This window comes from Stylophora pistillata, chromosome 2 (genome assembly GCF_964205215.1).
Source record: "Stylophora pistillata chromosome 2, jaStyPist1.2, whole genome shotgun sequence".
Taxonomy (NCBI): Eukaryota; Metazoa; Cnidaria; class Anthozoa; order Scleractinia; family Pocilloporidae; genus Stylophora; species Stylophora pistillata.
Genome location: NC_142520.1, coordinates 35,438,716 through 35,455,995, shown reverse-complemented (window position 1 = coordinate 35,455,995; position 17,280 = coordinate 35,438,716). Strand labels below are relative to the sequence as shown.

Genomic DNA, 17,280 nt, shown 5'->3' with positions numbered 1-17,280 from the left:
AAGTGCCCAAGTGCTCTTTTTTCCAAGGAATATAATGATTGGTTTGGGTTTTTTCGCGAGCGCTTTATAAAAAGCCATCAAAATCTGAATATTTTAGTGAGAATTTACACTAATTAGCATATTGCTGCTGCGACGATAGACTAAACGTTTTTACGAAAAAGCATACAGGTGACAGGAAGTTCATAACACTTCTCCATCCGGTTGAGAAAAAGTTAGCTGATATGGGCCTGAATCAAAATCAGTGTTTTGATAAATAGAAACTATTTTGCTATTCTCCACTTCGGTTAGAATAATTGATTGCCTATGAAGGAAGGAATGAATGAATGAACTTTACTGAATTACTCCTGTACAGGCTTTTCAGCAACTATTTACAATGGTAGACAATTTACAATCACAAATGAACAACTTAAAATAGGGTAATAAATAATGGTAATTGAACTGAGTGGAGTGCAATTTGGGCTGAAGTCATATGCATTATTTCAAAATCGAACGAGCGCGCAGCGCGAGTTCAATTTGAAATCACAAGTATGATTTCAGACCAAAATTGCACGACACGAAGTTCAATTACCACTTTATTACATCCACTTTGAAATCGCCCAAATACAGGACTTGTTCAATTCAAATATTTTACTGATGCAGTGCTGAGTCGGTTTTTAAATAAAAGGTGGAACCAGAAACGCGTTTACATCTTATTTTGTATGCAAAACAGAAAGACTTTGACATCATGTGTCAAAAACTCAGTCAAGCGTAAAATGATGCGATTTAGAGCCAAAAATGGTGCGATTTGGGAATAAATCGCACCAATTAGAGCCAATCAGATTGCAGGGACCACCAGTGATTTCAAAATGGATGTAATAAAAATGAAAAAAAAAAATACATATATATATAAACACGATTTATTCCGCTGAATTTAACAGTGAAGTCCATAGACTTGACATCTATCTCATTGCATGTGCAAGTAACAAATGTCAACATGGACACCAGGTTTATCAAAGCGTCGTTTTCGCTCTAAGGGTTCTTTCTTACTAAGATTTTTAGAGCTGAATTTAACTTTTACTTCAGAAGAAAACATTCGTGATTAGAATTTGTTTTATTTTAAAATTTTCCTTGATATAAAAACGTGATCAGTATCGGTATGATAAAGAGGAAATTACATGTAAACTATATTCAAAAGAAAAACACAAACTAACGGGAAACCAATTTTGGTTCCGAGGTAACAATAGCTGAACATGCAGTCTTCTTTATTCCGTTTTGGTTTTCTTAAATAATCTCCTAAGCGGACAAAACATAGTGTCCTTAAGAAGGCGACTGGGAAGGTCTCACCAATTACTTTAGGGCTCAATTATTCTAATGATTAAGAGCTTAAATCGTTTGTGACATGACAAGATATTATGCAGTGTTGGATAAATAAAATAGCATAGTTTCATCCCTGCATAAAATTCAGACTAAATTAATGTGTACCGCTTGGGAAAAGTATCTCTGAACAAAAATGTTTCTACTTCAACAAAACCACAGCAGACAGATAGAAATTTGTCCTATTTTCTAACAATACTCCATATTTATGGCTCTTCTTTGAATTAAAACAAAGTAATCGAATGAAAGAAGAGTTTTGCAGCCATCAATAAGCCTATTTCTAAAGTTTTCAATTTTGAAAATTTGTACTTCACTACTATAACACAAACGTAGCGCATACCGAAACTCAGTACTTCTGAATAGACTACAAGGAGCTTTATTCTTGTGTAAGACTGTAGGATACTACATTTACATAGGATAAATGAGACTACATGTTCGAATCCCTGGATGAAATCCAAACTTAACTCCTTACGGTGCTCAATTTACATTATAAACTCAGTTCATAAAACCAAATTGTCTAATCAAATATGAGTTTCCATATCTTCTTGTTCAAGCTCTTCTTGCAGGCGAGCGGGATTCAGTGAAACGATTCTTAGGTCTATCTCCGGCGTTGCAGGTGCAGCCTTTCGGTTTCTTTTCTCGATTTATTCCGTCTGTATGGTTGCTCTCCTCTTCCTACAGCACGAACGCAACGCTTGCTGAAACTTAGGAAATCTTAGTGCATACACAACTACATTGACAAAAGAGTTTGAATAATTTAAAATATTCACCATGAAATAAAACTTCCATGGTATTGTTGTCTCTGTTAGATAGATTAAAAGGTTCATGATAACTAAGGGAAACCAACATAATAAAGCTAGCATGGATACGAAAAGGAAAGTTTTTGTTAAGCGTTTCCTTCGCAGAGCTCTGTTTTGATGCTGTGAGGTAACACTTTCGTGTTGAAACTTTCCCCAGATCCCGATCTTGCAGACACATATGATGATTGCTAGACCCAACCGGAGAAGTACATAGATATACAAAACAAGTTCCAATTAATTAAAAGTCGATGACAGAGTAAGCATGGAAGACAGCAAGACAGCGAGTGTCCAAAGTTTGAAAATAGCGATGTGGTATGTTATGCGGGACAGTGATCGGTGGTTAAACGGCCAGTATATGGCGTAAAATCTCTCACAGGATTATGAAGGCTACAGATAGATACGATCCGAACGCAAGAATGGAATCGATGCATTTAAAGACTAGATTGTAGCCGTATCTTGCTTTTAAAATCTGATAGTCTCCTCCAACAGAATAAATGTAACAGGGTACGGAGTAGGTTCCTAACAACAGATCAGCGAACGCCATGTTCATAACTAGAAATAAACTTTTCTTGCGAAGTGGTTTTGTAACTGCAAAGATAACAAGAGTGGGCAAGTTTCCTGCAATGATCAGGTCAGAAGATAACATGAAGACGCCGCACAATGCAATGCCTTCTGCCTTGGAAGGAAAATGTGTTGCGCATTCGGACGCATTTTTTAGGCTTTCGTTCACTGCTGACGTGTCAATCATTGTAAACTTGTCACTGAATAATTTGAGGTAAACAGTTTTATCGGAGAAAGACGAAATTTTTTAGAGGAGAAGAGTTCAGGCATCCGCAACAACACGAATCAACAACTGATGAAAAGTTATTTGATAATTTTATTCAACTGGAGTTCCTGTAGTCGAGGTAAACAATATCCCAATACATGTCCGTTGATCAAACAAACGGTATAATCTGCTCATTCATTTTTCTGTAAAATTTTAACACTTAATAGGGTTTACCAAATTTTTTGCTTGGCTCAAAACTTCTTCACAAGCCGACTAGGGCGTTATTAGTTCACAATAAGAGTTAATCTTCATTTGAAGGAGAAGTGTAATAACTACTCAGGATAACTTGTTCTGGACACATGACACCATATACATGACATAGATTGATCGAATCCCTCGATGTGATCCAAACTTCACTTTCTGCAAATTCGAATCCATTTTTGGACTTTTGTCCTCTGCCGACGTTCAATTACTATAAACTTATAACTGAAAGATTTATTGGGAACACTTCTTTCTTTTTTTTTTTAGTAAAAGACGAGGCGTTTCAAAGGAGAAGAGCGCAAAGTTTTGCAAGTTGAAACAAGATCAGCTGAAAAGTTATTATTTCATGGTAATTTTTTTTTTCGAGGTAGTCATGTGGTCGAGATAGCGGAAAAACATTTTAAGCTAATGCAGTGCCACGTAGAGCCCTTCATGTCACGATATTGGTCTGTTCATCAACTAACGTGACAGCTGTTGATGTTTTTCTGTTAACACATGTAGAACTGAAAAGATGTCTGGTAAGGTTACCAAATATTTCTCGCCTGGATCAAATCTCTTTACAAGCGAGGGCGTTAACATTTTACAGTGAGACGAAGACCTCGTGTGTTTCTTGTATTTCCTTTTACTTAAATCTTAATTTTTTTTTTTGGAACAGAGGGGCTACTAGCATTATCATTTTTCAAATGTTGCATAAATTAAAACGCTTATAATTATCAATGGAGGCCAACATAGTAAAGCACGTAAGTGTAAAAAAGAAGGGTCTCTTAAGCGTCTGCTTCGCGACGCTCTTTTTTGCTGTCGTACGTAAGGCAACACTTTTAAGTTAAAATTTTCTCCAGATTCTTATGTCACACACGGACACATATGATGATTATTAGACTTAACAGAATAGGAAAAGCTACATACAAAGCAGATTTACAAGAAATAAAAATGATAGCAAAGTTGATATTGTGCACTGAAAGACGACGGAGTTCCAGAGTATGAAATTGTGATGCGTTATGTTTTGATAGATAATCATGCCTTACTAGGCTCCATGCCGGATACGGTTTAACTTAAATCTCTAGCATGCGGGTGACAGCAAATTCATAACATTCCTCCATCCAGTCGAGAAAAACTTTAACTGACTTGGGCTTGAATGAAAGTCAGTGTTTTGATAAAGAGAAACTATTTTCCTATTCTCCACTTTATTTGGAATATTTTATTGCCTATAAACACGTTTTATTCCGCTAATTTTAACTGTGTCGTCCATAAACCTGACATTCTATCTCATTGCACCTGCAGATAACAAATGTCATCATAGCCACCGGGTTTATTAGTGTCATTTTCATTTTAAGCGAAGAGTTATTTCTTATTAACATTGTTAGAGATGAATTTCACTTTTATTTCAGAAGAAAAACATTCGTGATGAGAACTTGTTTTATTTTAAAATTGTTCTTGATATAAAAACCTAATCGGTATCATTGAAATGAAGAGGAAATTACATGTTTAAACTATATTAAAAAAAAAAAAATTAAAGACTAGCGGGAAACTAATTTTGGTTCCGAGGCTGCGATAGCTGAAATTTCTTCTTTATTCTGTTTCACTTTTTTTAAAATAATATTCTAAGCGGCGAGAGCATGGTGTCCTTAAGAAGGCGACTGGGAAGGTGTAAGCAATAACTTTAGGGCTATAATTATTTTAATGATGAAGAGATTAAATCGTATGTGACATGACAAAATATCATACAGTGTTGGACAAATAAAATAGCATGTTTTCATCTCTGCAAAAAGTCAGACTTAATTTGTGTGTACCACCGGGGGAAAGTATCTCTACAGAAAAATGTTCTAACAAAACCATAACAAACTGATAGAAAATTGTCCTATCTTCTAACAATACTCCATACTTATGGCTCTTCTCCGAATCAAAATAAAGTAATTGAATGGAAGAAGAGTTTTGCAGCCATCATGTTAATTAAGCCTCTACATTCTAAAATTTCCGCTTTTTGAAAATTTGTACTTCGTTACTCAGTATCAACGCCGATGTTCCTCTTGCCTCAGTTAATTAAAACTTAGTTTCTATATCTTCTTGATCAATCTCTTCTCGCAGGCGACTGGGATTGATTTTTATATTCTTAGCTCTATCTCCGGCGTTTTCAGTGCAGCCGATCGGTTTATACTTTTGATTTGTTTCATCTTCATTGCTGGCCTCTTCTTGGTGCAGCACAAATGAAGCGCCTCCCGAGACTCAGTGGTTCTTAAGCTACAAAGAGTTTTAGACTTTTCTTAAATGGCAAGATGATAATTGACGCCTACGAATCCTTAGACCAAACCTGTTACTGCCAAAAGGCGAGTCTTTTCGTGGCAGCTTACAGCAGTGATTACAAACGCTCTATCGGGGAGGGAGAGGTTTGAACTAATGAAGAACCACCAAAAATACAAGCTTACAGAAGGCGGCTAAAGCGAACGCGATGAACATAATAACTAGGAACTTACATTGTACCGGCGCTGTAGGCCGCGAAAAGGCAACTCTAAACCAGATGTTCTCTCGATGAAATCAACGATGAAACTAAAAAGCTAAAATATTAACAACAGGTAAATTATAGCGAACGCGGGAAAGAAGAACAAAACATATTCCCTAAGGAACGCTAATGGACTGAAATAAAATGCAGAGAATGCTAAATTCTACAAAACCTTACTCCTTACGGTGGAAATTTAAATATTCAGCTCAGTTCATAAAACGACATTGTCTAATTGCAAATGAGTTTCCATATGTTTGTGTTCAAACTCTTCTTGCAATTGAGTGGGACTGACTGAGAGGATTCTCAGCGCTTTCTCCGGCGTTGTAGGTGCAGCCGTTCGGTTTCTATTTCCGGTCTGTTCCGTCTCAGTAGCCGCTATCCTCTTCTTGCAGCACGAACGCAACGCTTGCTGAAACTCAGGAATTCTCAATACATAAACAACTATATTGACAAAAGAGTTCGAATAATTTAAAATGTTCACCAGGTAATAAAACTTCCATGGTATTGTTGTCTTTGTTAGAACTTTTAAAACGTTAGTGATAAATAAGGGTAGCCAAGATAGTAAAGCCAGCAGGGATACAAAAAGTAAAGTCTTTGTTAAGCGTTTCCTTCGCAGAGCTCTGAATTGATGATGTGAGGTAACCCTTTGGTGTTGAAGATCTCTCCAGATCCCGATATTGCAGACACACATGATGATTGTTATACTTAACAAGACGGGGATAAAAACATACAAACCAGATTCAAATGAAATAAGAAACCTCAGCAAAGTTATTATAGTGGACAGAGAGACAGCAAGTGTCCAAAGAATAAAAATGGTGATGCGGTATGTTCTGGTGGATAATGATAGGTGTTTAAATGGCCAATATACGGCATGGAATCTCTCAATGGACATAAAGGCTGTAGATAGATACGAGCCGAGCACAAACGTGGTATCAAAACCTGTGAAGAATATTTGAAAGGCCAGGTGATCATATTTTGCTGTCCAAAGCTGATAGAATTCTCCGACTGAGTAAATGTAACAGGGCAAGGCAAAGGCTCCGAGCATCAAATCAGCGAACGCCATATTCGTGACTAGGAAGAAACTTTTCTTACGAAGTGCTTTTCTAACTGCAAAGAGAACGAGAGTGAGCAAGTTTCCTGCAATGATAAAGACAGATGATATTATGAAGGCACTGCACAATGCAATGCCTTCTGCCTTAGAAGGAATACTTCTTGCGAATTCGGACGCATTCTTCAGGCTTGCGCTCACTGGCGACATGTCAATCCTGGTAAACTTATAATTAAGGGACTTAGGAAGAAGAGGTTTATCGGGAAAGATTCGGTGTTACAAAGAAGAGGAACTCAACCGTTGTGCACCAACACGTAATATGAACAGCTGAAAAGTTGTTTATATGTCATGTTAATTTTATTCAACGTTTTCATACAATTAAGGTGGTCAATGTATTTCGAACTAATAATTTACCACGTAGTAATCTTCAGGTCACAAAACCGTCCATTCATTAAAAAACATGACGATCATTCATGTATTTTTCTGTTAAACCACCAATGGCAGGGAATTATCATTGCGAGAAGCGCCAACCATCGATAGAGTTTAGATGTGACTTTTTTTAAATAAAAATAACAAAACACTTGAAACCTTTGACAAAGAAATAATAGACCTTTTATTAGCTTCATAATAATAATAGTAATAATAATAATAATGGTCTTTATTAAAAGCAATAATGCATCAACCGTGTCATTATTTACAAAGAATGAAATGTAAAACAGATTAAGATAGAAAATACAACAAAATATTAATGGCATACAATGCGTCATAGATTGGTTTTGTGGTCAGGAATGAGTAACTAACAGCCGCGGCTATAGCAAAGTAACTGTAAAGTGTAGAGAATAGTTCAGTTTTGCCGCGTCTATAACCACCACAATGTTTCCATGAATTCGATTTGTCTTTTCATAAATACCCTGACGATTCCAAATCTAGGGCCCAGTTGTATCAAGGGTGGAAAACGCTATCCAACGGATATATGATAGATGGCTCTCCAGCTGATAAGCGATAGCAAAACGTACTGCATTACCCGCTGGATAAAGATTTATCCGCTTAATAGTGTTATCCAACCTTTGAACAATTGGGGCTGGAAGTTAAGTATCCATGCTATATTTCTTCAACTTCTGGCCGCACGAATATGTGTTTTAATCTGCATGAGTAAATGGTCAGAAACCCGAAAAAGTAATTTTGTCTCATCTCGATATCTAAATGTCATGGTTGCTTTGAGTTTTTAGTTAAACAGAAATGAACTTTAAGAGAGCAAGATCAAAATATAGCCTTAAGAGTGACATCCGGTACCAAAATGTACTCTGAACATTTTCGGCGAAGACGAGGATTTTAAGTTTGCAGACAGCCAAACTAGGAGACTAAACGCGGATGGCACCTGTCCTTCATCGTTTTTAATTTAAAAAAAAAGTTATTTAAAATTCAAATACTCTTTCGTTTCCAGTATGCTAATGTTAGGGATAGTTGTCGCATGTTGGGAAAATTCAGACTAAAATGAGTTTCTTCGTGGAGTGGGAAAAATCGGGGAATTTCACTTTGAGTCACGGAAAATTGACATCTGTAAAAGAAAGTAGGGAGAGTGAAATTTCAAGTCAATATGAAGTTGTTCATCTTGTCTTGGCCCTCTTCGTGATGACAGAAGTTGATCATTTACGTTGTTCATTGTCTTTGCTGTCAACTTTGACAGTACATTTTAATTGAATACCACTTAAAATTCAGCGTCCTCTTGCGTCACGTCTTTTCATCAAATTACGAACAGCCGTTCATTCGTTTTTTGTTAACGGACTCGGAGCCTGAAAGTTTAACAGTCTCGTCAGGTCTGTTTTTACTAAAGGCTCTTTCTTAGTCATCGTTGTCTAAATTACCTAACCCGTAAACCGGCATCATTAATGAGCAGGAAGATATCATTTTCCTTAGATTTTCATGAAAAAACGATAGTTATCCGTGCAGCGAGTGTGTGCTTCACGCATGCGAAATTCGATGCACTGCTCTATTTTAGTTACTTTTACACAAACCTGTTATATGCTGACAAGGACTTGAAATCCCTGGAAACCGTAGTTAGTAATGAGCTAAAAAATGTTTGTGACTGGCTTAATGCTAATAAACTAACCATTAACGCGAAGAAATCAAATTTTGTCGTTTTTAGGCCAGCACAAAAAAGAATTAATCATCAGCTATGCATCAAAATTCCGGATAATAACAACAATGGATTCACACTTCTTGAATGCAAAGATTATGTAAAATTTTTGGGTGTACTAATTGACAAGAACTTAAACTGGAGGCTTCATATTGATCGTATTGCTTCGAATGTTAGTAAAATAGTCGGCATAATCGCTAGGCTTTGACATCATGTACCTTTAAGTGCCCTTCTTCAAATTTACAGCTCGCTGATTTTTCCCCGCGCGCTCTACGGTATAGCTACTGGGGATCAGGCAGTTCAGAGTGATTTAAAAAAGATTCTCACCTTACAAAAGCGTGCACGCCGCCTGATTTTCTTTTCCAGCAAAATATCTCACGCTATCCCTCTTTTTATAACCTCGAGTATCCCACCTATTAATATGCTCTATTTCGAAACCGTTTCCGCCATAATGCATGATGTTTCTACTAGCTCTACACCAAGGAATATTCGTAAACTTTTTATTAATTAATCTGAAGTCCATACATAGAATACGCGTTTCTCTGCCACAGAGAATTTTTATGTACAGAAATCTAGATTGCATGTGAAATTTATGTCTTTCTCTGCGTTTGGTACGAGGTTATTGAACAGTTTAAACCCTGACTTGCGTAAGCTCACGAAAAGAGCATTTAAAAGGAAAATTCATAAGTTGCTTTTGACTATACTTGGGATTGAGGACTATTATGTTGACGCCCATTCACTAATATTGAAATTTAATACAATTATTATCAAATATTATAACTGTAGAACTTCGCTCACATCCGTATGTCACAATTCTCCCCTCTCTACTTTCCAGTCTGCTCTGCCTGTATTTGATTCTTATGTCTTGTTTAACTTACTAGTAATTTTATTGTATTTAATTTGTATGACGACTGTACGTATCTTTTAGCTTATAGTGTATTAAACTAATCCATAGCCTATGACTGCAGTAATATTGTAGTAGTAATGAAATTTCTTTAGCTTACAAGGTGTAGTATTTACTTATTTATTACCAATACCCGCCAAGAGTAGCTAATGCCATATACGGGTTGTGGAAATTGGCTTTTAATGTTTCATGAAATAATAATAAAAACAGCAACAATGATAATACCCATTTTTATTTTTTATCGCTTGATCTCTCAAAACTGAATTTAGACACATTTTGCTCGAGGGAGAGGAGAGATCTTGAGTGCCTCTGCGTCTGGAAATATGAAATTAATAATTCAATTATGGGCTTTTATAGATTGACTACAGTTGCGTTGAAAGACCTCTCTTTCCTGTTTAGAAATAAGAACTTTTATTTCCTAGTCTTCACTTATGATATAAGATCGGTTCCTAATATTCTTAGTTCTATCTCTGGCGTTCTAAGTGCAGGCGTTCGGCTTCTTCTTTCGACTTATTCCATCTTTATGGCTTGTCTCCTCTTCGTGCAACACATACGTAGCGCTTGTTGAAACTCAGGAATTATGAATACATACACCATCGGATTGATAAAAGAGTTAAAATAATTCACCATGAAATAAAACTTCTTTGATATTGACGTCCTAGATGTAGAGATTAAAGTGTCCAAGGTAATTAAGGGAAGCCAACTTAGTAAGGCCAGCATGGATGCAGAGCATGAGTAAGGTCTTTGTGAAGCGTTTCCATCGCAAGCCTATCTCTTGCTTTTGTGAAGTATCACCACCGGGTTGAAATGTTTTCCATATCGCGATATCATAGACGCAAATGATGACTGTAAGACTTACCAGGACAGAGAAAGTGACATGCACAGCACAACCAAATGAACTAAAAAACGTCAGCAGAAATAAATATTGTACGAAGTAGGACAGCGCATGTTTACACTACGAAAAAGGCGACGCTGTATGTTCTGGTTGACAATGATCGGTGTTTAAACGGCCAATATACGGTGTACAATCTCTCGCAGGATATGAAGGTTGCAGACAGATAAGGGCAGATCACACACAGAGTATCGAGACCTCTGAAAAATAGCGCAAAGGCCAGATGATCAAAGTCATGCTTAGCCGCTTTCCAATGCTGATTAAATTCTCCAACACTGTAAACATAAAAGGGTAGAGATAGGGTTCCTAACATTTAATTCAGCAAATGAGGAGTAAAACTTTCCCTCGAGGGGCTTTGGTAACTGCAAAGAGAACCAGTGTGAGGAAGTTTCCTGCAATTCTCAGAACAGAAGGAAACAATTACGCGCTGCAAAATGCGATCCCATCTGCCTTGGAAGGGAAACTTCTTGCAAATTCGGACCCATTCTTTAGGCTTTTTCTCTGCCGACGTGTCAATCATCCGAAAGTTATAACTAAAAGATTTAGGATGAACAGTTGTTGTTGTTGTGTTTTTTTTTTTTTTGTTTTAGTAAAAGATGCAGAGTTTCAAAGGAGAAGAGCACAAAGTTTGCAATACGAAATAACAACAGCTCGGTGAAAAGTTACTTATATCTCGTGGCAATTTTTTTCAAGGTATTCATGTTGTCGAGATACACAAAACATTTTAAGCTAATGTAGTGCCGCGTAGAACCCTTCATGTCACGATATAAGCCTGTTCATCGAATGACGTGACAACTGTCAATGTTTTTTTTTTGTGAAAACACCCAGAGCAGCAAATGTGTATGGTAAGGCTACCAAAAGTTTCTTGCCTGGCCTAAATTTCTTCACAAGCTAACGAGGCCCTTTTCACAATGAGACACAATGTTCATTAAATAATGAACGAACAGTGTAATAACACTTACGGATGATTTGTTCTAAACACACGCTACTTGGATCTTAAAAGTTAATTTTTGGAACGGAGGGGCTTCTAGCGTAACTATTTTTTAAATGTTGAACGGAATGTACAGGAACACTCCTTGGATATTTTGCCTTCAACGTATGCTACCCAATGCTTTGTCATAAATTCAAATTGACCTGGCAAAAAAAATTATTCTACATCGTTGAATTATGCTGAGAGAGGGGGAGAGATCTCTGGGGCCTAAGCAGCTAGAAATGAGAATTAAAGAGTTATCGTTTTGTTTAAAATAAAACTTCAAAATTGAAGTAAACTGAATGATAATGATTTGCATGTTCAGTGGAGCGTAGTAAAGAATTAGAATTAATTATTGTAATTGCGAATTCGCCTCGACTACGCGCGGCGGGAAAATTAGGTCATGTGACTTATACCGTAAAAGAAACAATTTATGCTGTAACGACATTCGAAGCTGCTCATCAACGGTCGTAAAGTAAGCATCAAGATAAAGCATCGAGAGAGCGAATCAAGGGATCCAACTGTTCAGAAACACAAATTGTAACTTACGTAACCGTTTGTCGCTTCGACTAAGAATATTGTAAATAATAATATATCTCGAAATTATTTAATTTTCAGTTGACTACGACGTAACCACGGATGTAACAAGTCGTGTTCCCTCTAGTACAAATAAAACCTGACAACGTTGATCCCTGGTGGGCTAATCTTCAAAACAAGTAGCACCTTCAACTATAGGAGCGAATCAGATAAATAGTAATAGGCAGTAAACGAGTGCCAATTTTAAATTTCGCTGTTCGTTCCCTCGCGTTTCTTGTATTCACGTATGCAATTTTTCTTTCTCTTCCCTTAGTAACAGAGCAAGTTTTCGCCAATGTTTAATTCTCATTCCCATATGTTTAGGTGCCAGATCTGTCCCCTTCTCTTTGCTTAATTCATCGCTGTAGGATGACTGTTTAATAATCTCTTGTGAAATATTTAAAACAAATAAAAATCCTTCAAGCAGCATCTATTGATGAACATTCTGAGGTATTCTTACTAGCTCTTTTTCGAGCTAAATGTGCATTCAATTAGAATTCCTACGTATCAACGCCAGTGGTACTCTTATGTGAGCTGATTTAAAATTTTCCTCTACAAACTCTGTTTTCAGGCGAGTGGGATTGGTGCGTAGCATTCTTAGCTCTATTTTGTATCTCCTTCGACTTCGCACCTTGGTCATCATTTTGTTCGTTATGGTAATTTGCCTCGATGTCTTACTTACTTGAAGAACGATTTCCTCAAAATTCGCTCAAGGGGTGGCGATTTAAAACCAAGCTCTGAATTACTGGCTCGACTAAAGAATGCTTCCTTACTCAGATATCGTGGAAATCGATCTGGTAAGAGGAAGAATAAATGTCTTAATTCTTCGATTACCGTGTTAATCGGTCGTCGTTGCGTAACACCTTTACGTCCTCCTAGACCGCGGATTCAAACTTTGATCCCTGTTTCATTATCTGCGGATATTGAAAGTCCAATCAAATCATGAACTCAGCGTTCTGTGGCTTTTTCACTTCTCAATGCACGATGTTAAGAACAAGCGCATTTTGATCAAAGATTGGGTTGTTGATAACGACAATGATATTTTGGCCTTAACTGAAACTTGGCTTCAACCTGTCAATTTGGATGACCACATTATTGGTGATGTTACATACAACGACTGGTTACTCATTTTATCACTCTCCTAGAAGAACCAGAGGCGGCATTGTTGGTGTTTTAATAAAGGATGGCTTCGACATATCCAGATCCACTATTTCTACACAACAATTCCAAACGTTTGAGTTTATCGATATGCAAATTAAAACCTCTTTGTCTAGAAGTGTTTGCATCGTCATTATTTATCGACCTCCTTTGTCGTCAAATCGTGACACCACCACCAATAATTTTATAGTCGAAATCGGAAGTCTTCTGGAACAGTATGTCACAGATTCATCTAGCCTTTTGATAACTGGTGACTTCAATCTTCACGTTGACAATAATCTGGATAAATCTTTACAAGATTTTCTAGCTCTCATTGCCTCGTTTAACTTGGTGCAACATGTGTGTTCTCCCACTCACCGTGCTGGTCACAGATTAGATTTCCTCATAACAAGAAATGATGATCAATTAGTTGCATCTGTTTCTATTCATGACGCCGCTTTCTCTGACCATTTTGTTGTCAATTATGCTTTGTCCATGGAGAAGCCTTGGTTTACAAAGACGCAATTTGTCTACCGTAGTTATAAGAGTTTTGATATTGATCTTCTCTTCAGCGACACGCGAGGCTCTTCCCTCATCAGTGATCCGCCAAATGAACTTGATGACCTAGTTGCACTATATGATTCTAAACTATCTGGAATTTTTAGCAGACATGTTCCTATTAAGAAGCGGACTATTACCATTCGCCCAGCGGCTCCTTGGTACTCAGAGGAATTAATGTCTGGAAAGAGAGAAACTGACGGCTTGGGCGACGGTGGCGTGCTTCCCGTTCTATGCGTGATCGCGAAGCTTACAAGCGTCAATGTAAAGTTCTTAAGGATTTGCTATCTTCATCAAGAGGTAACTATTATTCAGATCTAGTTGCTGAGAATCAGTCTAATATGAGATCGCTTTTCTCAGTTTTTAGTAAATTACTTCGTCGATTTCGTGAGGCGAAGTACCCAAAGCATCATTCATCGTCATCCTTGGCTAATGATTTTGTTCTATTCTTTAGTGACAAGATCAGGAAAATCCGTCATGAACTTGATCAAGTCCCACTTTTGGATATTGCTGTTGACAACAGGACTACAGACTGTCAACTGAACGTGTTTTCGAATGTTCCACCTGATGAACTCTTGAGTATCATCGGCTCAACTACCCTTAAATCCTGTGATTTATATCCTGCTCCTGGTCTTGTACTCAAATATCTGTTTCCTTATATTCTACCAGTAATACATAAGATGGTCAAACCTTCATTGGAAACTGGTCGGATGCCTGAAATACTTAAACAAGCTATAATTAAGCCTCTGCTCAGAAAGCCTTCGTTGGATTTGAACGACTTTAAGAACTATAGACCTATTTCTAATCTTCGTTTCATATCTAAAACTATTGAAAAATGTGTTGCTAAACAGCTGATTCAATACTTAGATATTAACGACCTTGGTGAATTATATCAATCAGCCGATAAAAGTAATCATAGTTTTGAGACGGCTCTTATTAGAATTCACAGTGACATAGCTATGGCGATAGATCAACATAATTCAGTTATCCTAGTACTCCTCGATCTTTCGGCTGCATTTGATACTGTCGATCATGGTCTTCTCCTCTCGCGACTGTCCAATCGCTTTGAAATTACTGGAACTGTACTGGAATGGTTTCGATCATATCTTTCCGATCGTACACAGTTTGTGCAGGTTAATGACGCATGCTCAAGTCAAGTCAAGTCAAGTCAATCAAGTTTATTGTCTTTACGTGAGGCATGGATACACATTTGCCCGAGCCAGAGGCTCATGTATGAAACGTGAGACAACACTCACTCATCCCACCCCAGGGGAGGATATCCACTACACATTAATCTCGTGCGTGGGAAATTAACGTCTACTACCCCCAACCCTGCAGGAGACGGGGCCTACGGTTTATTCGTCCTTATCCGAGAAGACTAGAATACCTATCCATTTATTGATATTATAGAAAGGTATCAAATTCTCCTCAGTTATTTTAAGACCATAAGTATTAGTCCGGCCGAGGCTCGAACCCTCGACCTCCTGGTGAACACAAACCGGCGCTCTAAATAGCCAGTTGAGCTAACCGGGGAGCGCTTGAGTCTGGTGTACCGCAGCGATCCGTTCTCGGCCCGTTGTTATATTCATTGTACATATTTCCTCTAGTCGAGATTCCTCGACAACATCAAATGTTCTATCACTTTTATGCCGATGACACTTACCTATATATTACGTTCAGGACGTCGTCTGTTTCAGATATGAATCTGAGTAACACCAAATTGGTAAACTATGTTCGGGAAATGGATGAATGGATGCTTTCCAACAAGGTGAAATCTAATAAAGATAAGTCTGAAGTTCTCGTAATATCCTCTTCCCATCGACCTCGGCCGCCACTGTCTTCTGTTGATATATTAAATGAGACCGTATCCTGCTCCTCCAGCCAGTACACGAAATATTGGTGTTATCTTTGATTAATTCGCTTTGTATGGTACCTCATGTCAATGCAGTCTGTAAATCGTCGTTCTTCCATCTTCGAAAAAAAATGGCTTCATACACAAATATCTTACGTATGATGCACCGAAGATCATTATTCATGCCTTCTTAATTTCTAAACTTGATTATTGTAATTCTTTATTGTACGGCCTACCATCCTTTCTTATTTGAAAGCTTCAATATGTTTAAAATTCTGCCGCTCGCCTTGTCAACCAACGTCCAAGATTTTGTTATATTACTCCAGTCCTGAGAGAACTTCACTGGCTCCCTGTTTCCCTTCGCATTGAATTTAAAACTATGTTAATTACCTACAAAGTGCTACATATTCGCGCTCCTATCTATATACAGGAACTCCTTCAATTGTATTCACCCAATCGCAATCTTAGATCCTCTAATAAAAATCTATTAGTTAAACCCTTTTTAAATCTCAATTTATATGGTAAACGAGCTTTTTCTGCTGCTGCGCCGGAACTTTGGAATAACATACCTGAGGATATTAAATGTGCAAACTCAATTGACGATTTCAACTGAACGCAAACTTAAAACATTTCCTTTCATTCGAGCTTATGAATCGTGATGTTTATGAATCGATAAATAGTTTCTATCTATCGTGTACATTTATCTATTGTGTGGTAGTTAGCGCATAGTTTTAATTTCAATTTCTTGTGATTATTTTTACTTTCTAGCTTTACCAGTTTTGGTAAACAGCGCCTTTGGATCTTGTAGAAAAGACGCTATATAAATCGATTATTATTATTATTATTATTATTATTATGATGATGATCATTGAGCAAAGCGGACACGCTTTGTACATGTCCTCGGTTTAAACGTCATTTTGTGCTTGGATTGAATTCTTCTTTGAATCAATCAATGGGGAGCTCCTTTTAATTGTTCAAGGCTATGTTTTGTTCACGGTTTTTGTTCGTTTTACTCGCTGGTGTGGTCTGTACGTTCTGCGGCAAGGATTTTGTCTCGCTGGGCCGCCATGCGTGGCGCTGTTAACATAGAATTACTCGAGCGGAGCGTCCTTCTGCTGGAATGGATGAAGATGCGAATGAGTCAGTCACTGCAGATCCTTCCCCTCGTATTTGTCTCGTGAAGTGCTGCAGTGGTAGACTCTGCAAGGGTAACAGAGGATTGAAGATGCATCAACGGCGTTGTAGAGTTGTTTTGGATTTAGATTATCAACTTCGTGCTGACCTCGATAATGCCACACTTACCGATCAAGAATCTGGCGATGTAGATGTTCCTTCTATTGCCTCTAGTGTGCCTTCCCCTCAACCTCAAGATCATTGCTTTCCCAATATTAAAAAGGGAGTAAATCTACCTAAATCTGAGGAACAATGGTTAACGGCAAACGAATATTTTAAATCCAAATTATCTCTGAATCCTCCAATCACTGTCCAGAATCTCAACTCAAGTGTTGAACTTCTGAACGACACTGTTT

The 17,280-nt window shown here is 37.6% G+C and overlaps 1 protein-coding gene and 1 pseudogene across 1 annotated transcript; both read right to left on the bottom strand.

Moving 5' to 3' along the window:
- Window positions 1-1,080: 1,080 nt before the first annotated feature.
- Window positions 1,081-3,043, bottom strand: LOC148739271 (uncharacterized; annotated as a pseudogene).
- A 1,342-nt stretch (window positions 3,044-4,385) lies between these two features.
- Window positions 4,386-7,175, bottom strand: LOC111347257 (beta-1 adrenergic receptor-like). The gene has a single exon (XM_088751300.1). The coding sequence runs from the start codon at window positions 6,933-6,935 to the stop codon at window positions 5,889-5,891; it is 1,047 nt and encodes a 348-aa protein (XP_088607426.1). The 5' UTR covers window positions 6,936-7,175; the 3' UTR covers window positions 4,386-5,888.
- Window positions 7,176-17,280: the final 10,105 nt, after the last annotated feature.

Bases quoted from the DNA above. Each gene is read 5' to 3' on its own strand.
- LOC111347257 (XM_088751300.1), bottom strand. From the start codon at position 6,935: ATGTCGCCAGTGAGCGCAAGCCTGAAGAATGCGTCCGAATTCGCAAGA.